The 17,135-nt window shown below is 49.6% G+C and overlaps 1 protein-coding gene across 1 annotated transcript; it reads right to left on the reverse strand.

Moving 5' to 3' along the window:
• Nucleotides 1-222: 222 nt before the first annotated feature.
• On the reverse strand, nt 223-14,376 carry LOC123032886. Its single transcript, XM_044449064.1, has 8 exons — nt 14,364-14,376; nt 11,163-11,253; nt 10,923-11,061; nt 6,918-7,067; nt 3,560-3,682; nt 1,936-2,046; nt 1,705-1,822; nt 223-494 (listed from the first exon to the last, which is right to left on the reverse strand). Exons 1-8 carry the CDS (start codon nt 14,374-14,376, stop codon nt 460-462), a joined length of 780 nt encoding a protein of 259 aa, XP_044304999.1. The 3' UTR covers nt 223-459.
• Nucleotides 14,377-17,135: the final 2,759 nt, after the last annotated feature.

Consider the following 17,135-nt stretch of genomic DNA (forward strand, 5'->3'; position numbering starts at 1 on the left):
TTCTGGAGGAAACTGAACCGTGCAAAATAATTGGCCAGCTGTCTTAGGTTGCTTCTGTTGGAATCACTCACCTTCTGCTGAAATTGTCTCTGCTCTTTGCTGACTTGACATTTAAATGCTCTCCCAAAATCGCATCTTCTCCAAGATAAAGCACATTCTGTGCTTTCACAGATGTGTACCTTCCCGCACTCCTGCGATTTACCATTTCAAGACAAACTGATCCTCGTTTTTGTTTACTTTTTATTGCTACTGGTTTGCTCATTACGGGGGCCAAGCAAGGGAGAGGACAAGGCTGCGCACACGTGAGCTGTTGCAGATACGCGCCCGCCGGGCCCCTTCCAACGGCGGGCGCGCTGTCCGCAGCGACAGGCCGAGTCGGCCGACCCACCACCGTCTAGCGCAAGAGCCGCAATTTTTCTCACATGGCCAGATCTGTGGGGAAGTGGTCATGGTGGTCAGCTAAGAACGCCTGGTCATGATGTTCCTTGGAGAAGCTGCAGTGAAATGAAGGAAAAGGTAATTCTGGCAGCTCAGTTGCTGGCATGGGAGGATGTGTGAAATGCAAAACATGGGGCATGTTGCCATGTTGCATGTTGCCATTAGAGGGCGCACTGCGCACCCAATAAGGAAGGCTTTGAAGGTGTCCATGCCACAGTGCAGAAGGCCCCTTTGTACCCCTTTGCTGGATGGGGTTTTTCCCCTTTTTAATTCCAGCAGTAACTCAAAGCAAGGAAGTACTTTCTCTTGTGTTTGTTCCTCCGTGCACCGCAGAGAAGACAAGCAGAATACTGGGCCGTGAATTGCTGGCTCTTCAGCAAAGGAGGCCCGGTTGTTAGCTCTGGGCCTCATTGACTCTTCAGGAGGAGGAGGAGGAGGAGGTCTGTTTTAACAGCTTTGCTTTGAAGGCCTTAATGCACCTGCTTTCAAGGGCTGCTTTGTTCTAAAGTTGTTGCGCTCTGGTTTTGGGGAGAGGGAAGAAGGGAAAGCTAGCCCTTTCAGAGCAGCAGGGTCATGAAGATGGCGCAGCATCCCCCAGACTGCGCCCTCCAGCTGTCGGGACCCGACCGTGGCCCGACCCATCCGCACAGTGGCAGGGACAAGGCCGCCCCCCTTCGGCAGCCCTCATTTCGGCTCTCCCAAGCCGAGGGCCTCGTGGGCCTTCGCCCTGCACGGCAGGAGCGCTGCATCTGCCACGAGGAGACCGGGCTGCCAGAGCTTCCCAGCTCGCTCTGTCTCATGGTGGCGCCTGGATCCTGCCCACCACCAGGGCCGCCCACAGCAAAGCCTCCCCTCCCTTGCTCCTCTCTTGGCCTGCGGACAGTCCTGCTCCCCACCCCCCTGGGGGGGCGCCTGCCCTTTCACGGGCAGGATGCGGTGGGGCAGGGCGAGTGTGCAGAGCGATACATGGATGGGCGCCTGGGTCAAGCACAAGGCTGGCGCGGGGCTTGCGGGATCTGGCCAGAGCCCAGCTGCTTGCCCGGCACCCTGCAGAGGCCGCCAGGAAGCAACAAGCCAGCAGCCCTCCCCGGGGGCGGTCTGCCTAGTCCCCTGAGCCCAGGCTGCATGCACTTTTCCTGGCGGTCAGGCCAGGGGCCTTCCAGGACTCCCCCCACAGAGCTGCCAATGAGGCCCGGGCACCCCTTCATGGGCACCCCCCCACCCTGCGCTGGCCCCAGCCTGGCCTCGCCCTTCCGTGCAACTCACCTGTGGAACTGCTGACCAGGTAGGTGGGCCTGTTGCTGCACAGCAGGGTGGCCAGGCCGCCCAGGGGCCCCGTCCCCACGAGCTGCACCTCCTCGGTGATCCCCAGCGTGGCGTTTTTCTGTGACGGGATCGGAACGCAGCTAAGCAACGAGCGGTTGGTTTCCTTTGAGATGCGCCTCCTGCAGGGCAGGAAGTCCCCACCCAAGCCCACCCGCGCCATGGGACCCTTACCAAGACAGCCTGGAAGTAGCTCTCCAGTTCCTGGCAGGAGGGCAGCGGCTCCGACGCCTCCATTCTACGGGCCACGCAGCCTTCCGGCTGGCCATGATACACCATCAGGTGCTGATGGGGCAAATGCCAGAGAAGTGGTTGTGGGGGGGGGGGGGCGGCCAGGCCTCTGCAGCCTGCCCTTCTCCACGTGCTCTGACAGACCGATTTCCCCCCACGCAGCATGCCCACCCTCTTCCCCACACCCTCCACACCTTTGGGGGCTTGTATATGTGGTTATTCTGTGTAGCAAGTATGGGCGGAAAACATCGGTTGCCCCACCCGGGTGATAAGCCGGCCAGCAGCCACTTCAGCCCACACGCTGCACGGGGACCTTGGGCGGTCACGTTCACCAAAGCTCCCCAGTTTTGTTCCAGCATTTTCTGACAGCAGTTCAGACTGCTGAAACGATGCCTCCGAACGAGTGCTTCAGCACATCGGGGAGAAACCCCAGCTCTGCCCAATGGCTAAATGTGCCCGCAGCCCCCAGAAGTGGCCTGTCCCTGAGCTAATTTTTTAAAAATACGAAGGTGACGCTTCTGGCAGGGATCCTCGTCCTCGATGATGCACTTTGCTGTCGCTCCATCTGAACTATGCTGGAAGTTGCTGAGCTCTGCTAAAGCCAGTGGGGTGCTTGCAAAATACATCTCTCCTCCAGCATCTTTTGCCAAGTGCCTGTCACCTGATAACAGTTAAATTGGGCCTACCGGTTTAATGCTGAATGGCAAAGCCTTTAAATATATATATTCCAGCAAGGCTTTTGACATGCCACATTTATCTCTTCCCTGTCTCAAGACACAGCAGGATTCCTGTTGGTTGCCTAGCTGTCATTACCGTATCATATTGATTTTGCATGTGTATTATTGCCTTTAAAAAGTTAGCCACTTGGGTTTCTTTTTGAAGGTAAAGCAGGAGATAGATTTTACATGTATAAAGGAAATATCCCCAAAGCTCAGTTAACCCCAATGCATCTGGATCCTTTTTGTTATCAGAAAAATCATCACTAGCCCTGGCAATTGTTAAGGGAAAAGTACAGTGGTACCTCAGCTCACGAACACCTCAGTTCACAACCAGATCGGAGCATGAACAGAAATTTAGGAAAATTTTTCCTCAGGCCGCAAACTCCGCATCAGGTGATGACCACGATCACGCCCGTCTTCCCTGCACGGGTGCAATCGTGGCTGTGCTGGGGACGCGGGGGGCGGGGGAGATGGCCGTGATTGTGGTTGTGTTCCTGCGTGGAAGACGGGTGCAATCATGGTTGTGCTCGCGATCGTGCCCATCTTCCCTGTGATTAGAAAAAAAAGATTTACAGTATGGATTAACCTTGTTTACATTGAACCTTACAGGGAAATTTGACTCGGCTCATGACCAATTTGGATCGTGACCAGAGTCGTGGAACGGACTGAGTTCGTGAGCCAAGATACCCCTGTATCCTTCCACACACTTTCGTCTACCTTAGTCTGCTTCAGTTGATTCAGATGCACGCCAGCAAGCTTTAACAAGACTCCAGGAAAGATCCCCACACCACCTGCCCCTTGTTCCTTTCTCCCCTCAACCCACCCCTGCTGCCAATCCCGTCACTCACGTTTCTCAGGTCGCAGGTGATCCCTGGGGCCGTGCCCTGCTCCCCGAGCTCGCTGAGCGCGAGCAAGAGCGATGCCTCATTCTGCACATTCACCTGCGGAGGCAGGTAGCTGAAGGCGTCTCTCTTGAGCAGGGCAAAGCGGAAAAAAAATGGAGATTGAAGCTGACCCTGGACTAGCATGATTCCCATTATTCACAGAACAGATGAGACAAAATGTTATAATTATTTTTTTTTCTTAACGTTGTAAGCCGCCCCGAGGCTTCGGCGAATGGGGCGGCATAAAAATGTTTTAATAAATAATAAATAAATAAATGCTAAAGAACTGATGGTAAATTTATTAACAGCAGTAAGATTAATAATAGCAAGGAATTGGGGAAAAAGTGAGTATCAAATAGTTGACTGGTATAAAGAAGTTTGGGATATGGCTATTAATAAGTCAACTTGCAATATTAAATGAAAAAAGGTTTGATAAGTAAAGATGGTTTTGAAAATATTTGGAGACCGTTTATTGAATTGTTTTAATAAAAGGAAAGGGGTATGAACAATCACAAGAGTCATGCAGTTCTGGAAGGGAAGTGGGAACCTGAATAAATGATCTTACTTTAAGTGACTTGATTTGTTGGTCCTGGTGGAGGTAGCACTGCTATTGTTGCACTAATTATGTTTATTCATAATGTTTAGTGATGTTTATTGCTATTATATTAATTGTACTGCTTTCATTAGTTTAATAAAAATTATTTTAAAAATTAACATACTGAAAAAAGGAAAGGAAATGGGGGTAGTTTTAAAATGTTTACTTTTGGGGGGAAACAAGACAGCCAGGGACATGTTGAGGGGGTTTACAAAAAGACAGGGGTGCAATATCAAGTATTTATCAAAAACAGTCGGACAGGATTTTAATTAATGGAGAACTTTCAAACCCCATAGAGATCCAAAAAGGTACTAGACAAGGATGTCCATTATCACCCCCGCTGTTTATTATGATTTTAGAGGTACTGAATAGAAGTGTTAGGGATGACGAGGACATCAAAGGCACTAGAATTAGGGACGAAAGTTATAAACTACAAGCATTCGCAGATGATTTGGTCTTCATAATGGAGGAACCCTTTGGAACAATGCCTAAACCTTTACAACCGATTGAAGAATATGGTGAGGTTACGGGAATGAAAATAAATAGAGAAAAAACGAAACTGCTAGTTAAAAACCTTACGTGGGAACAAAAAGAAAGACTCCAGGGACAGGTAGATTTGCAGATTGTTAAAAAGGTTAAATACTTGGGAATCTATCTTACAGCCAAATGTATCTACTTTGAAAGAAGATAATTATGATAAATTATTGAAGGATACTAAAGGGGATTTGGAAAAATGGGCCAAATTACAATTATCTTTGATGGGAAGAATCGCACTTGTTAGAATGAACATATTACCTAAGTTTTTGTTTCTGTTTCAAATGATTCCCGTAAAAATTGATAAAAAATTCTTTGATGATCTAAACTTTCAAATTTCGAGATTTATCTGGAGAAAAAAGAAACCCAGGATTAAATTAAACATGCTTCGGGAGGCTAAAAAGAATGGAGGTTTTGGTCTTCCCGATTGGATGTTGTATTATCAAGTGTGTTTTAATGTGGTTAAAAGAACGGATAACTGTGCGAAATAAAAGAGTTTTGTATCTTGAAGGTCATGAGTTGCAGATGGGTTGGCATGCTTATATGTGGTATGAAAAAGCTAAGTCACATGGGTCTTTTCTGAGTCATTTTATTAGAAAATCTCTAATGTCAGTGTGGGAAAAACAAAAGTCAAAAGTGTATAATAAATTACCAAGATGGCTTTCACCTATGGAAGCTTTTGTATATCTAAATGTATTGAACTTTGAAAAGATTATAAGATATGATGATATCTTGGATAAGGATGGTGGCTTGAAACTGGAGCAAGAAATACAAGAACAGGGACTTAATATTTCCTGGTGGTATAATATATATGCTAAAGATTGTAAAACACGGGGGTTCTACAAAGACCTGACAGAATTTGATCAAGTGATGCTTAAAGCAGATGAGAAAATTATTAAAAGACTATACGGTTTTTTACTTGACAGGAAAATGGAAGGGGAACAAGTTAAGGAAACTATGATAATATGGGCACAAAACTTTGGATTTAATGTTGAATTAGAAAAGTGGCAAAAATTATGGGAAAGAAACATCAAGATAACATGAGCAACTTCGTATAAAGAAAATTTATATAAAATGTTCTATAGATGGTATTTGTTGCCAAGCCGATTAGCTGTTTCCAAATATGTCAAATAGATGTTGGAAATGTAAACATAAAGTGGGTACTTTCTATCACATGTGGTGGACTTGTGATAATGTGAAAAAGTATTGGATTAAAATACATAAATGGATGGAGGAAATATTACAGAAACCCTGTGTTTTAAAACCTGAAGTTTTCTTGTTAGGCATTATACCGGAAGACGTCAACAGACAGGAAATGTACTTGATGTTGCACTTAATTACAGCAATGAGGATTGCATTTGCTCAATACTGGAAAAATGAGGAGCTACCCACCAATGAACTGATTGTAAGAAAGATCGTGGACTGCGCAGAAATGGATAGATTGACTTTATCATTGAAGGAGAAAGAGGATACTGACTTCTATCGAACTTGGGACTCTTTCTATAATTGGCTGGAGAAACGGGACTTGGCGTAATTTGAATTAGATTTTAGAAAGTTTAAAAAATGTGTGTGTGTATGTGTGTGTAGGGAGTTGACCCAGTGAATCTGATGTATGTGATATTTGATGTTTTTATTAGTGTTAGTTTAAAACTATATATATATATATATATATATATATATATATAAAATAAAATAAAATAAAATAAAATAAAATAAAATAAAATAAAATAAAAGACAGGGGTGCATTTTCTCCTTCCCCTGAGCTTCTGAGACGACCTGCAGGGAAGATATAACTTGGAGGGGGTAGCTGGCTTGTCCTGATGTAGCAAAGCCCACTCGGAGCACAGTGCCCGGCGGACGGGCAAGGCCGGGCAGCCGACAAGGCCCTCCAGTGCTGGCCTTCAGGGTGTCTTGAACAGCCAAGGCAAGCACAGCAGTGCTTGCACGCCCAACACTCCTGGGGGACCACAAGTGACCCGCCCCTGCTCTGAAACCTGTTCCTTGTTCCCCTCAACTCTCACGTTATGAATCTCCCACGCACACTGGCAGGATGAGTCCCTTCCTCTGGCCTGCAGTTTCAGGACCGGCAGAGCATTCTGCTCGTGAGAAGCGCCCAGGCAGGCCAGCCCCAGCAGGGGAATCCGCCTGCCCTTCCAAACCAGGACCACCTCCCCCGCCTGCTTCCTCCAGTACCTGCACGCAGGCTGCACGCCCGAGGTAAGTGGCCAGGAGGACCCCCACAATGCTGACGACGAGCACTGCGATGGCCCCCGCCACCACGATCGCCAGCTTGCGGTGGGACAGGGCAGGAGGCTCCGCCGGCTCCAGGCTTGAGTGGAGGGTCTGAAGCAGAAAGTGAGGGGAGGGAAAGAAGAGTCGCCACCTTTAAAAGGCAGGTGGCCATCCAGTGCCAGGTACGGTAGGACATTCCTTGTAAGCTGGGGGTGCCAGAACCCAAGCTGGGCAGCCGGAAGCAGCTCGCCTGGGGGCCCAAGGGGGGCTTCTGGGGATCCCTTTCCCCCAAGGCTGACTGTTTGGATATTAGAAACATAGAAACATAGAAAACAGAGCGAGTCAGAAGGGGCCTCCCGGGCCATCGAGTCTGACCTCCGGCACCAGCCGGCTCCACTCATGACATGCCCACCATGTGGACGTCCAGCCTATCCTTGAACACCCGCACCCCTCAACGACCTCTCGTGGAAGCCCATTCCACACCCTCGGGGTCCTACCTGTCAGGAAGTGCTTCCTGGCATCCAAATGCAACCTTGGTTCCCTGAGTTTGGCTCTGTTGGAGCACATCCTGCCTTCCTCTGCAGGGGAGAACAGGTCTCTGCCCACCTCCGTGTGACGCCCCCTCACATACCTGTATGTCGCCAACAGATCCCCTCTGAGTCTCCTCTTCTCCAGGCTGAAGAGACCCAGTTCCCTCAGTCTCGCCTCATACGGCATCCCCTGCAAACTGGCCACCAACCTTGTGGCCCTACGCTGCACTGACTCCAACCTGGTTATATCCTTTCTGTAATAAGGGGCCCAAAACTGAACACAATACTCCAGTTGCGGGCGCACCAGAGTCGTGTAGAGTGGCAGTAATACCTCTCTTGATCTAGAAGCCACACTTCTGGCTATGCAACCAAGGGTGGCGTTCGCCCTCTTGACCACCGCGTCACACGGCTGGCTCATGTTTATCCTGCAGTCAACCAGCACCCCGAGGTCCCTTTCACAAGTGCTGCTCTCCAGCCACTTGTCCCCTAACCTGTACTTATGACAGCTATTCCTATGCCCCAAGTGCAAGACCTTGCGCTTATCCACATTGAACGCCATCTTGTTGTCTCCTGCCCACTTCCATAGTCTGTCCAGATCCTTTTGGATCTGGAGTACCTGCTCCTCAGTTGTGGCCACTGCTCCAGTTTTAGTGTCGTCTGCAAATTTGATCAGCAGACTGTTCATCCCTTCTTCCATGTCATTAATGAAAAGACTAAATAGGCTCGGCCCCAGGACAGAGCCCTGGGGGACCCTGCTTGTCACTGGCCGCCATCCCGATGATTCCCCACTAATGGTTACCCTCTGCTTTCGGTCAGTCAACCATGCCCTAATCCACCAGACAGTGCTTTGGTGTATCCCAAAACTCCTCAGTTTCTCCACCAGGATATCATGGGGCACTTTGTCAAAGGCCTTGCTGAAATCCAGGTATACCACATCCACTGCATCCCCTCCATCTAGCCATCTCGAAACCTTGTCATAGAATTCCACAAGGTTTGTCTGGCAGGACCTGTTTTTGCGGAAGCCGTGTTGTGTGGCTGTCAGCCTCCCTTCCCTATCTAGCATCACTAGATCTCTCCCTATTATGAGCCTTTCCATTGTTTTTCCTACAATGGACGTAAGGCTAAGCGGTCTATAATTCCCCATGTCCCTTTCTACTACCCGTTTTGAAAATTGGGACCACTGATGCCACCTTCCAGTCCTCTGGAACTTCACCCGTTCTCCACAAGGTCTCAAAAATGGAGGCCAGCGGGCGTGAGAGAACCCCTGCCAACTCTCTCTCGGGTGTAACCCATGAGGGCCTGGCGCCTTTGTAATGTCCAATGCCCTGAGGAGCCCCTCGACTTCAAGGGGGGTGACTCTAATCTGTGCCCCTAAGTCCCCAGCCTCATCTAATCTCCTGTGCGAATCTCCCCCGTCCTGCTTTGGGGAGAACACAGAGGCAAAATAGTCATTTAGCATCTGTGCCTGTTCCCTCATATCAGTCACTGGATCGCCTTCCTCCTTATTTAGTGGTCCCACCACTTGTCTCCCCTTCCTCTTCCTTCTGCAATGGGCCTCCTCCCCCTGGTATACCCTTTTGTCTATTTCCCCCAGTACCCATTTCCTACAGAGGTTCCTCTTTCATCTAATCGCTCTAACCACTTCCTTTCGCATCCATGGCGGCGCTCTCCTCTGCCTCCCCACCTTACTTACTAGAGGTATCATCAAGGCTTGCGCCTCCAAAACCTCCCTTTTGAGTGCCATCCACCCCTCCTCAACTCGCTTGCCTTCCAGTAACCCATCCCAGGAGACTTTCCCCAGTCTGGCCTTCAGTTGGCCAAAGTTGGCCCTCTTGAAGTCCCAGCTTCTAGTGCTCGACCTGCTGCCCGTCCCCAGTCCCCTGATCTCAAAGCAAAGGATGGAGTGATCACTCGCATCCAGAGCTCCCCTAATCTGTACTTCATCTATCAGCTCCTCCCTATTGGTCAAGACCAAGTCAAGGATGTTTCCCCCCTCGTCGCCTCTCGGACCCTCTGTGTGAAAAACCCTCCCTCAATAGCTTCTAGGAAGCGACGTGACCTGGCTGTCACCACCGAGTGAGTCTCCCAAGTAATATCCGGGAGACTGAAATCTCCCATAATTACTGTGTCTCTCCCCCGAGATATCCTTAGAATCTGGCCTGTCAGGACATCTTCCAGGGTCTCAAGTTGACCTGGAGGGCGATTACATACCCCCACTGTCAGGTCTCTTTCCCTGTCAAAACCCCTACGTTTCACCCAGAATATTCCTGGCCTTGGCGCAGGTTCCCTCTCCCCACGTCCATTCGAAGGCTGAAATGCCTTTTCTGAGTCCCAGTTACTGGTAAGCAGGTCAGGGCAGCATTTTCTGATATTGGCAAGATGCCACCATGCCCACGGGAGTGCAGGACACATGCCACGTAAAAACACCGTTTTCACTTTTGCTGTGCAGGGACAAAACTTTGCTGATCTCTCCCAGGAAGGCAGAGCATCCTTTCTGGGGCAAACCAGAGGAAAACGGTGAACACACCTGTGAAAAGATGGCCAAGCCCCACCTACCTGGCGCGCAGGCTGGTCTATGGCAGCAGGGAGAGCAGGGCTGGGAAGCACTGAGCCCAAGGGTTCTTGTCAGTGCAAATCGCGGTGCCTGCTGAGCTACGAGGAGCGGCTTGAGCCCACAGAGAGCGCCAAGGGAAGACGCAGCTAAACCTCTCGACACACTCGATAGGTGCAAAACTAATTTGGCTAGCACAAAGCATGCACCTGCAAACTTTTCGGAAGAGTGTTCTTGGAATGGGCTTTGGTGACCCAAGCACTGGCTTTCTCCAGATTTCTGGGTAATCTCCCCCAAACTAGGAAAATGTATTTTTTTCCCCCAATGCTTGTACTCTTCTAACATTATGGGCACCTCCCTCTCCACAGAGCACAGTTCAAAAAGACAAAGCAAGTTTTTTCTCCAAAGAAAGGAAGATCAGGAGGCTTAATTCGCCATTTCCAGTTGCTTCTCCTATCGCATCTCCCTGTCTCGGCTGGCACATCTCCCTCCCTCCCTCCCTGTCCTCTGCCTTCCAGAAGGCCTTTCTTCAGATCCCACATCTGTCGGTGTTTATGCTGCAGTAAAGGAAAAATGCTTTGCGTGTCCTTAAAAGCATTCTCTCCTTGCCAGAGAATGGAGCCTTTAAAAATCAAAGTTGGCAGGTTGGTGGGAACCCTCTCTGCGGCCGCTTTGGTTCTTTTCCCACCCCACAGCTCGACTCTGGCATCTTCAACAGCAGGTAGAAATCCAGCTGCTGCAGCTTCCCTAGGCGAGCAATGCAATGACAAGCTGCCCTGATGGATATCTGCCTGTTACATGGCCATGAGAAGTGTAGAAATCCTCACAGAAAGCAAGTTTTGGCCTCCTCTTTTTTCCTCACTGCTCTTTAAGTCTGCTACTTACATAGGGGGGACTTTTGAGGTGCCCCCCCCAGCCATGAATCAGGGCTCTTCTCCTCAGCTGCCATTTTCTCTCGATGGGCTGATGGCACAACCAAACGGAGCCAGATGCCGAATGAGGGTAAGGGCTCCTCCAGCGTCTCCTTTATAAGAGGGGATGAGAAAGGCTGGCTTTTTATCAAGGTTCACCTGTCTGGCCTAAAGCCAAGCCAAACAATACCCTTTTGTGAGTTTCTCAGCATACCTTGGTCTTGTGTGATGGAGAGGTACTTTGGTCGTCTCGCCACCATCTTGCCAGCTCAGAGAGAGAGAGTCCACTCTGGTTTTTGTTTTTCCTGTAAAAGAGAATACCAAGCTTACCTACCAAGGTATCTCCCCCACCGTACATTAGAAGAAATGCAGAGGCACTCTGCTCATGCTCTGAGACAGCCTCATCTTTATTAATATCATGTGTTGCAGAGTTAAGTCTGATGGCAAAAACAGGCCTCCAGCTGAGTGTAAGGGAATTCAGGATAGCAAAAAGTTATGACATTCATACATTCCCTGAAGTCCCAATACAGAGGGAGGGGGGCATTGGAAAGATTCTTTGTGACATGGAGGGAAGGATAAGAGACCCCTGAGGAAGGCAAGTCCTTTCCAAAAAAACCCCCATGGGCTTTTTTTTCTTTTTGCAGGCACCTGAGAATATTTTTTCTTCGGTTCTTTCTTCCCCTCCTTTTGCAAATTCTTTGGGGCATGATCAACCCATTTATGAGGCTGAATGTGGAACGGGGAAGCACCTTCAGTCTTCATGTTATTTGGAGGACAGCAAAGAGGAGACGTGCATCCTTTCGCAGAGATGGACAGTGGGAGTTATTTAAAAGAAACAAGCAGAGTTATTGCAGTGTGAGTCTGAGGGGCCAAAGCTATTGCCGCAGGTACACAGCAGTGTATGTAGCAGGGAAAGGTATTAAGCGAGGCAAAATAGCTGCAGAGGGCATGAGATACGGCCTCCGAGGGCTCTGCGGAAAGCTGCTACGTACGCAAGACGAGTGGCCATTCTGCACAGCCAGCAGCATTAGCTGGCCTCACCGCGCAGTATCCCCAGCTTTCCATTGCTAGCTGAAGTCCAGCAGTGGGAGGCAGAGCCTGAGTCATGATTTAGTCCCATTCAGACAGAATTCCAATTTGCTAATACATTCCAGTTTGGCAGCCTCATACCGGAGGGAGCTGGAACCCAGCATTCCTCCACTACTGTAGCGGCTGATGCAATTTCCAATGTTTAACGCCCCTGGCAAGAGGAACAACATTGGCCTCCATTAAGCCCCAAACAAATAGAAGAAATTCCAGCCCAGCAGTCCTGCAGTGGAGGTGGAAGAGCCGAGACCAGGCCGTGTTCTCGTACCGCAGCAACTGCACACCCCAGCCTGGTGACGCTGCCAGTCCCCCCTTGGCATGCAGCAGCTGCTGTATCTTGCATGCGTCGTGTGCTCTAGACAGAAACACCAGAGGCTACGCATCGAGCATGACAGGCTGTTCACAAGCCGGCACGGTTTCACCTCTGCAGTGATTAACGTGCGGCATCCTCAATGCACATGGGAGAGACAAACAACAGACAGAGGCCTCTGGCCCCACATGCTTGTAGCCTAAATTTCAAATAGGTAGGAGATAGAAAGCAAGAAGGGAAGGCAGGTCGGTTGGATTTTCACTCAAAACATTAATCTCTCTTGGTCTCAGGCCTGTCGTCTATAAAATGGGACCAACAGTGGCATATGTAAGCTAGCCTGACACTGTGGAGTTTAAAAACAGTATTAGCTGAGTACTGCCTATTAGTCTGGTTGCTTTCAATTGTGCTTTTAAACATTGTGTTCCTTGTTATTTTGCATTTCAGTCTTGGCCCTTTTATTCTCAGCTGCCTCCAGACATTTTTAGTGAAAAGCTGGGATGCCCATTCAAATCCAAGTGTCAATTCCTTCTGGCTCGCCTGAGCAGCCAGAAGCATCGGCACAATAGATGGCAGGGATTTAATCTACAGAGTCCCACGTAAGGAGGAGGACGTGTGTGTGCTTGGAAGCTGGGTGGCAGGCAGAAGTTCAATGGTGCAGCTTCCCCCAGCAGGGCAACCATAGGGTAGGCAGGAGTCCCACGACGCCAGGAAAAGCTTTACCTCCTCAGTGGTAGGCTTTCAGGTATATTTAAAAGCATGGCATCGCTTCCAGATGGAAGCTGGGGAATGTTCGGTTTGGAAATGTTATTATCCTCTCTTCTGGGGCTCCCAAAAGATAGGCTGAAGTCAGAAAAAACCAAGTTCAGCCGGATGGCCAATGTCCTTCTCAGTTTTCAGTTGCTTTGCTCAAGTTCCACCATCTGACATCCTGGGAAAAAAGGACCTTTTGAAGAGGGAGGCAACTGCCCCGATAACCCGGCTGTTGCAAAAACACAAGTCTTCCACAAACGAGGCCCTGTGTTCCCGGGAAAGTGCCACGTCACCATCTGCTCGGAAAACATCCAAGCAAAGGGCCTCGGCTTTAACTGGGAGGGAGAAAGAAGAACCTGGTTTCCAAAGAGCACAAAAGGAAGATTGTTTACATGATGTTGCGCTGGAGCTGAGTTGCAATTATAGGTAGGGATACGGCACTGGATCAAGAGAGATAAAAATCAGACTCTGCCTTTGGCAGGCGGGCAAACAAAGAACAAGGATCTCTTAAGGAGAGGCAACGGGAGCCCTGGACAATGTTGCTTGTCTTAAGTGATCAGAGGCCATCTTTAAAGATTTTCAAATAGTCTTCAGTGTTTCGAGCAAGTCGTTGTCTGGCACCAAAGTCACCAGTGCAGGGCACCTGCCATGGCCCACACCCCAACAGGAGATCTGCTGCTGAGCTCCCTGGACCACTGCAGTCTATCTACCTTCCTCTCCCCTTTCCTGCACCCTTCCCTCAGGCTCACTGCAGCAGTCATGAGTAATGGGGGGGGGGACAGACACGTAGCACCCTGCTCTAGCAGCCCACCCCCAAAATCTGGAGCTGACCAGAAGTGCGAAAAGACGTGCTCGGAGTACAGCCCTGACTTGCTCGGGGAACAACTGCTGGGAAGCAGGTGAAGCTCAGGTAAGTTACCCTTCCATCCCTTTCAGCAGCTGAGGTGACAGAGCTCACTGAAGCACTGCTAATTCCGAAGAGACAAATGGTAAGGTCTGTGCAGAAAATCATGAGGTTTCTTGAAAAGGCTGTCGGTGAGCCTCTTGTGACTAAGACCCGATTCATGTGTGAGAAGCACCTATCAGTTGGGCTGCCATGAGCAAGTGGGTGAAAATGGGTCTGCTCTCTGGAGTATGTCCGCCTTTCCTGCTTTTTCTGCCCACGAACAAACCCGTGGGAGGTGCAACCCCCAAATAACCCAATGCTCTTGTTTCGGAAGTCATGCTCAGCAGGTTGCTGAGAAAAACCAGAAGAGGCAGGTGCCCTACCCGCAATGCCCATGCTCACGCGTGACACTCCACCGGCTTTTAAACCAACAGGCTGTCAGTACGTTCAAATCATGCCATTGTTTTCCTCCACTTGCCCTGCCATCTCTTTGCATCCCTTTATTAGACTGTAGGAAACATAACAGATCATTGGAATTTACCACAGCAGCAAAACCCAGAGGAATGTTGCAAGGAGAAGGCGCGCATGTTTCCCTTTCCTTTCTTCCTGCATCTTTGTTTTCCTACAAAATCACTGGGTTCTTGCCTTCACCGCTGCAAATTTGGTGATCTGGCTCCAGGAGGGTGAGGGCAAAACATTTCTCCTACTCTCTGAAGTTGTCCACCTTGTTCTAAACAGACCTCCTGGTTTGTGGGGATTCCAGATAGTCTGTGGTCACAGCTGTGAACTGAGACCCACAAGCCTGCAAGATCAGCCACTAATTTCAGCAAAGGAATTAGAAGTTCCACAGGAACATTCAGTTTTGCTCCAAAAGGTGCAGATATGGGACACTTAACTGCCTCAAAACATGGAGATCATGCATTGCTTTCTACCCATTCCATTCACTCAAGACATCCTTTTATCCCCTATCCTGACTCACAGATGGAGGGGGAAGAGATGAAATGACTATATTTCACATAAGCAGCAACATCTATCAAAACCTTTCCTCAGATTGTTAGAAAAAGACTGAATATAATTTATTAGTATGAAGAACCAAAAGGAACCATTCCAAGAAGCCACATGGATTCCACCAAAATGTTCTGCTTGTAAAGAGGAAAAAATGTTAACTGTACTGCCCTTTGTCAATGAAATTTAATCTTGATAGAATACTTTCCTTCTGTCTGTCTATCTTTGTATTTAGATTTTTATTTTTATTTTCCAACAGAAAGCCAGTACAGTGGTTGTTGATAGTGCAGGGCTTAAAATGGAATCCTGGTCATGTTTACTTAAAGCCCATCGAATTCTGTAGCAGAAACCAAGTACTGCATATAGTTTAGCATACCCTAAACTGCTGTTCTCCAGATGTGGTGGAGCAGAACTCCCATCACGCTCAGCCAACATAGCCATTGCCATGCTTCCTGCAGGATGATGGGAGTTGTAACTCAACAAAACTGAAGGACAGTAGTCAACACTTTCCTCCACCCGACAGAACAGTCCCGAGTAATGCTATTGAGGATCACAACCTCAGACCAGGGAGACCTGCATTCAGCTCTCAACCAGTCACACCCCACTGGCCAAGCCTACCTACCAGGGTTGTTGTAAGGAATTACATGCTTTGCACTTGAGGTATGCAGCCATTCTGCCCAAACCCTTGGATTTTATTTATTTCATTTCCATCCTGCCACACGGCTGAAGCTTCCTGGACACTATTTTATAGCTATTTCTCAACATCCAAGACACCGGCTGCTTTATTTTACCCCACTCTTTTCCCCTTTTGTGAGAAACCCAAGGCAACTTACATAATCCCGTCTTTCCTCCATGTTATGCTCACAACAACCCTGTGAGGTAGGTTAGGTGTTAATTTATTTATTTGCAACTTTGTGCCCGACCCTCCATCACACAAGCTCTCATTCCTAAAGGTATACTTCCGAATGACAGACAGTAAAGCAAACCAGCAGATCCGACATCAAATCCAACCACAGTCTTCCCTAGAAAAAAATGGCCGCACTGCAGCTGTCATACATTGAGAGCCAGTGTGGTGTAGTGGTGAAGAGCCTGGGACTGGGACTCAGAGGATCCGGGTTATTATTATTATTATTATTATTATTATTATAACATTTATATGCCGCCCCTTGCCGAAACCTCGCTCCGCCATGGAGCCAACTGGGTGGCTTTGGGCCAGTCACAGCCTCTCAGCCCAACCTACCTCACAGGGTTGTTGTTGTGGGGATGAGACGGAGGAGAGATGATGTCAGCTGCCTTGAGCCCTTTGTAGGAAAAAGGCAGGATAGAAATCATAATATAAATAAATAAATAAATACTCGGGTCACATCCTAAGAAAGCAAGACGATCCTGCTGGGGAAAGTGGAAGGCAGAGCAAGAAACAGGAGGCCAAAGCTCCGTGATGGGCGGAGCCAGTGAAGGAAGCCACGGCCCTGAGCCGGCGAGGCGGAGCCCTCGGAAGGGTCGCCGTCAGCCCGGCCCGGCGCATCACCCCTGATGTTTGTAATGGTGAACTTCTGGCCAGGCGCTTCCCTGGTGCAATACAAAGAGGCCGCCTACTCGGGCATCGCATGACTGAAACCAGGCCGCATCTGCGCCCTGCCGCCAAGAAGGTCCTCGTTACCCAAAAGCCCCTGCGCCCGCCAGGCGACCCCTTTCTTCCCAGACGCCTTTGCGCGGCGCCCGGGCGGCCGCATCCCGAAATGCCTTGCGGCACGGCCTTTTCCACGCTATCCCGGGGGGAGACTGGAGGCGGACGCGTGGCTTCGCCGCTTGCCGCCTCGACCCGATCGACGGCGTGCGTTCAAGTGCCGAAATACGGATTTGAACGGCCCGCCTAGCCATCAGTCGCGCAGCCAATGAGAAAAAGGCTGGAGAGAGCCGAGAAACGCAAATAATACGGGCGAGGAATAAGGAGGGCGATGCGCTTTGAGCGACGGGGCGGCCCCCAATAGAGCTTCGGCGGAGGCGGGACCCTGCGGTTGGAATGCCGCCCGGCCAATGGGGATGGCCGCGAGGGAGCCGCGCCCCCCCAGAGCCGCGCCCCTCGCCGCAGCGAGCGCTAATGGGCGGGCCTCTCGCCGACTGGCCGCCTCAGCAGAGGAACACCTGCT

Source organism: Varanus komodoensis, unplaced genomic scaffold, assembly GCF_004798865.1.
Source record: "Varanus komodoensis strain SLA01 unplaced genomic scaffold, ASM479886v1 scaffold57, whole genome shotgun sequence".
NCBI classification, from domain to species: domain Eukaryota; kingdom Metazoa; phylum Chordata; class Lepidosauria; order Squamata; family Varanidae; genus Varanus; species Varanus komodoensis.

Excerpts from the sequence above, each read along its gene's own strand:
- LOC123032886 (XM_044449064.1), bottom strand. Across the intron at positions 7,068-10,922 it reads ACCTCAAAAGTCCCCCCTAT|ACCCTCCACTCAAGCCTGGA; the intron begins GTAAGTAGCAGA and ends TTTCTGCTTCAG. Across the intron at positions 3,683-6,917 it reads GGCGTGCAGCCTGCGTGCAG|AGAGACGCCTTCAGCTACCT; the intron begins GTACTGGAGGAA and ends GCCCTGCTCAAG.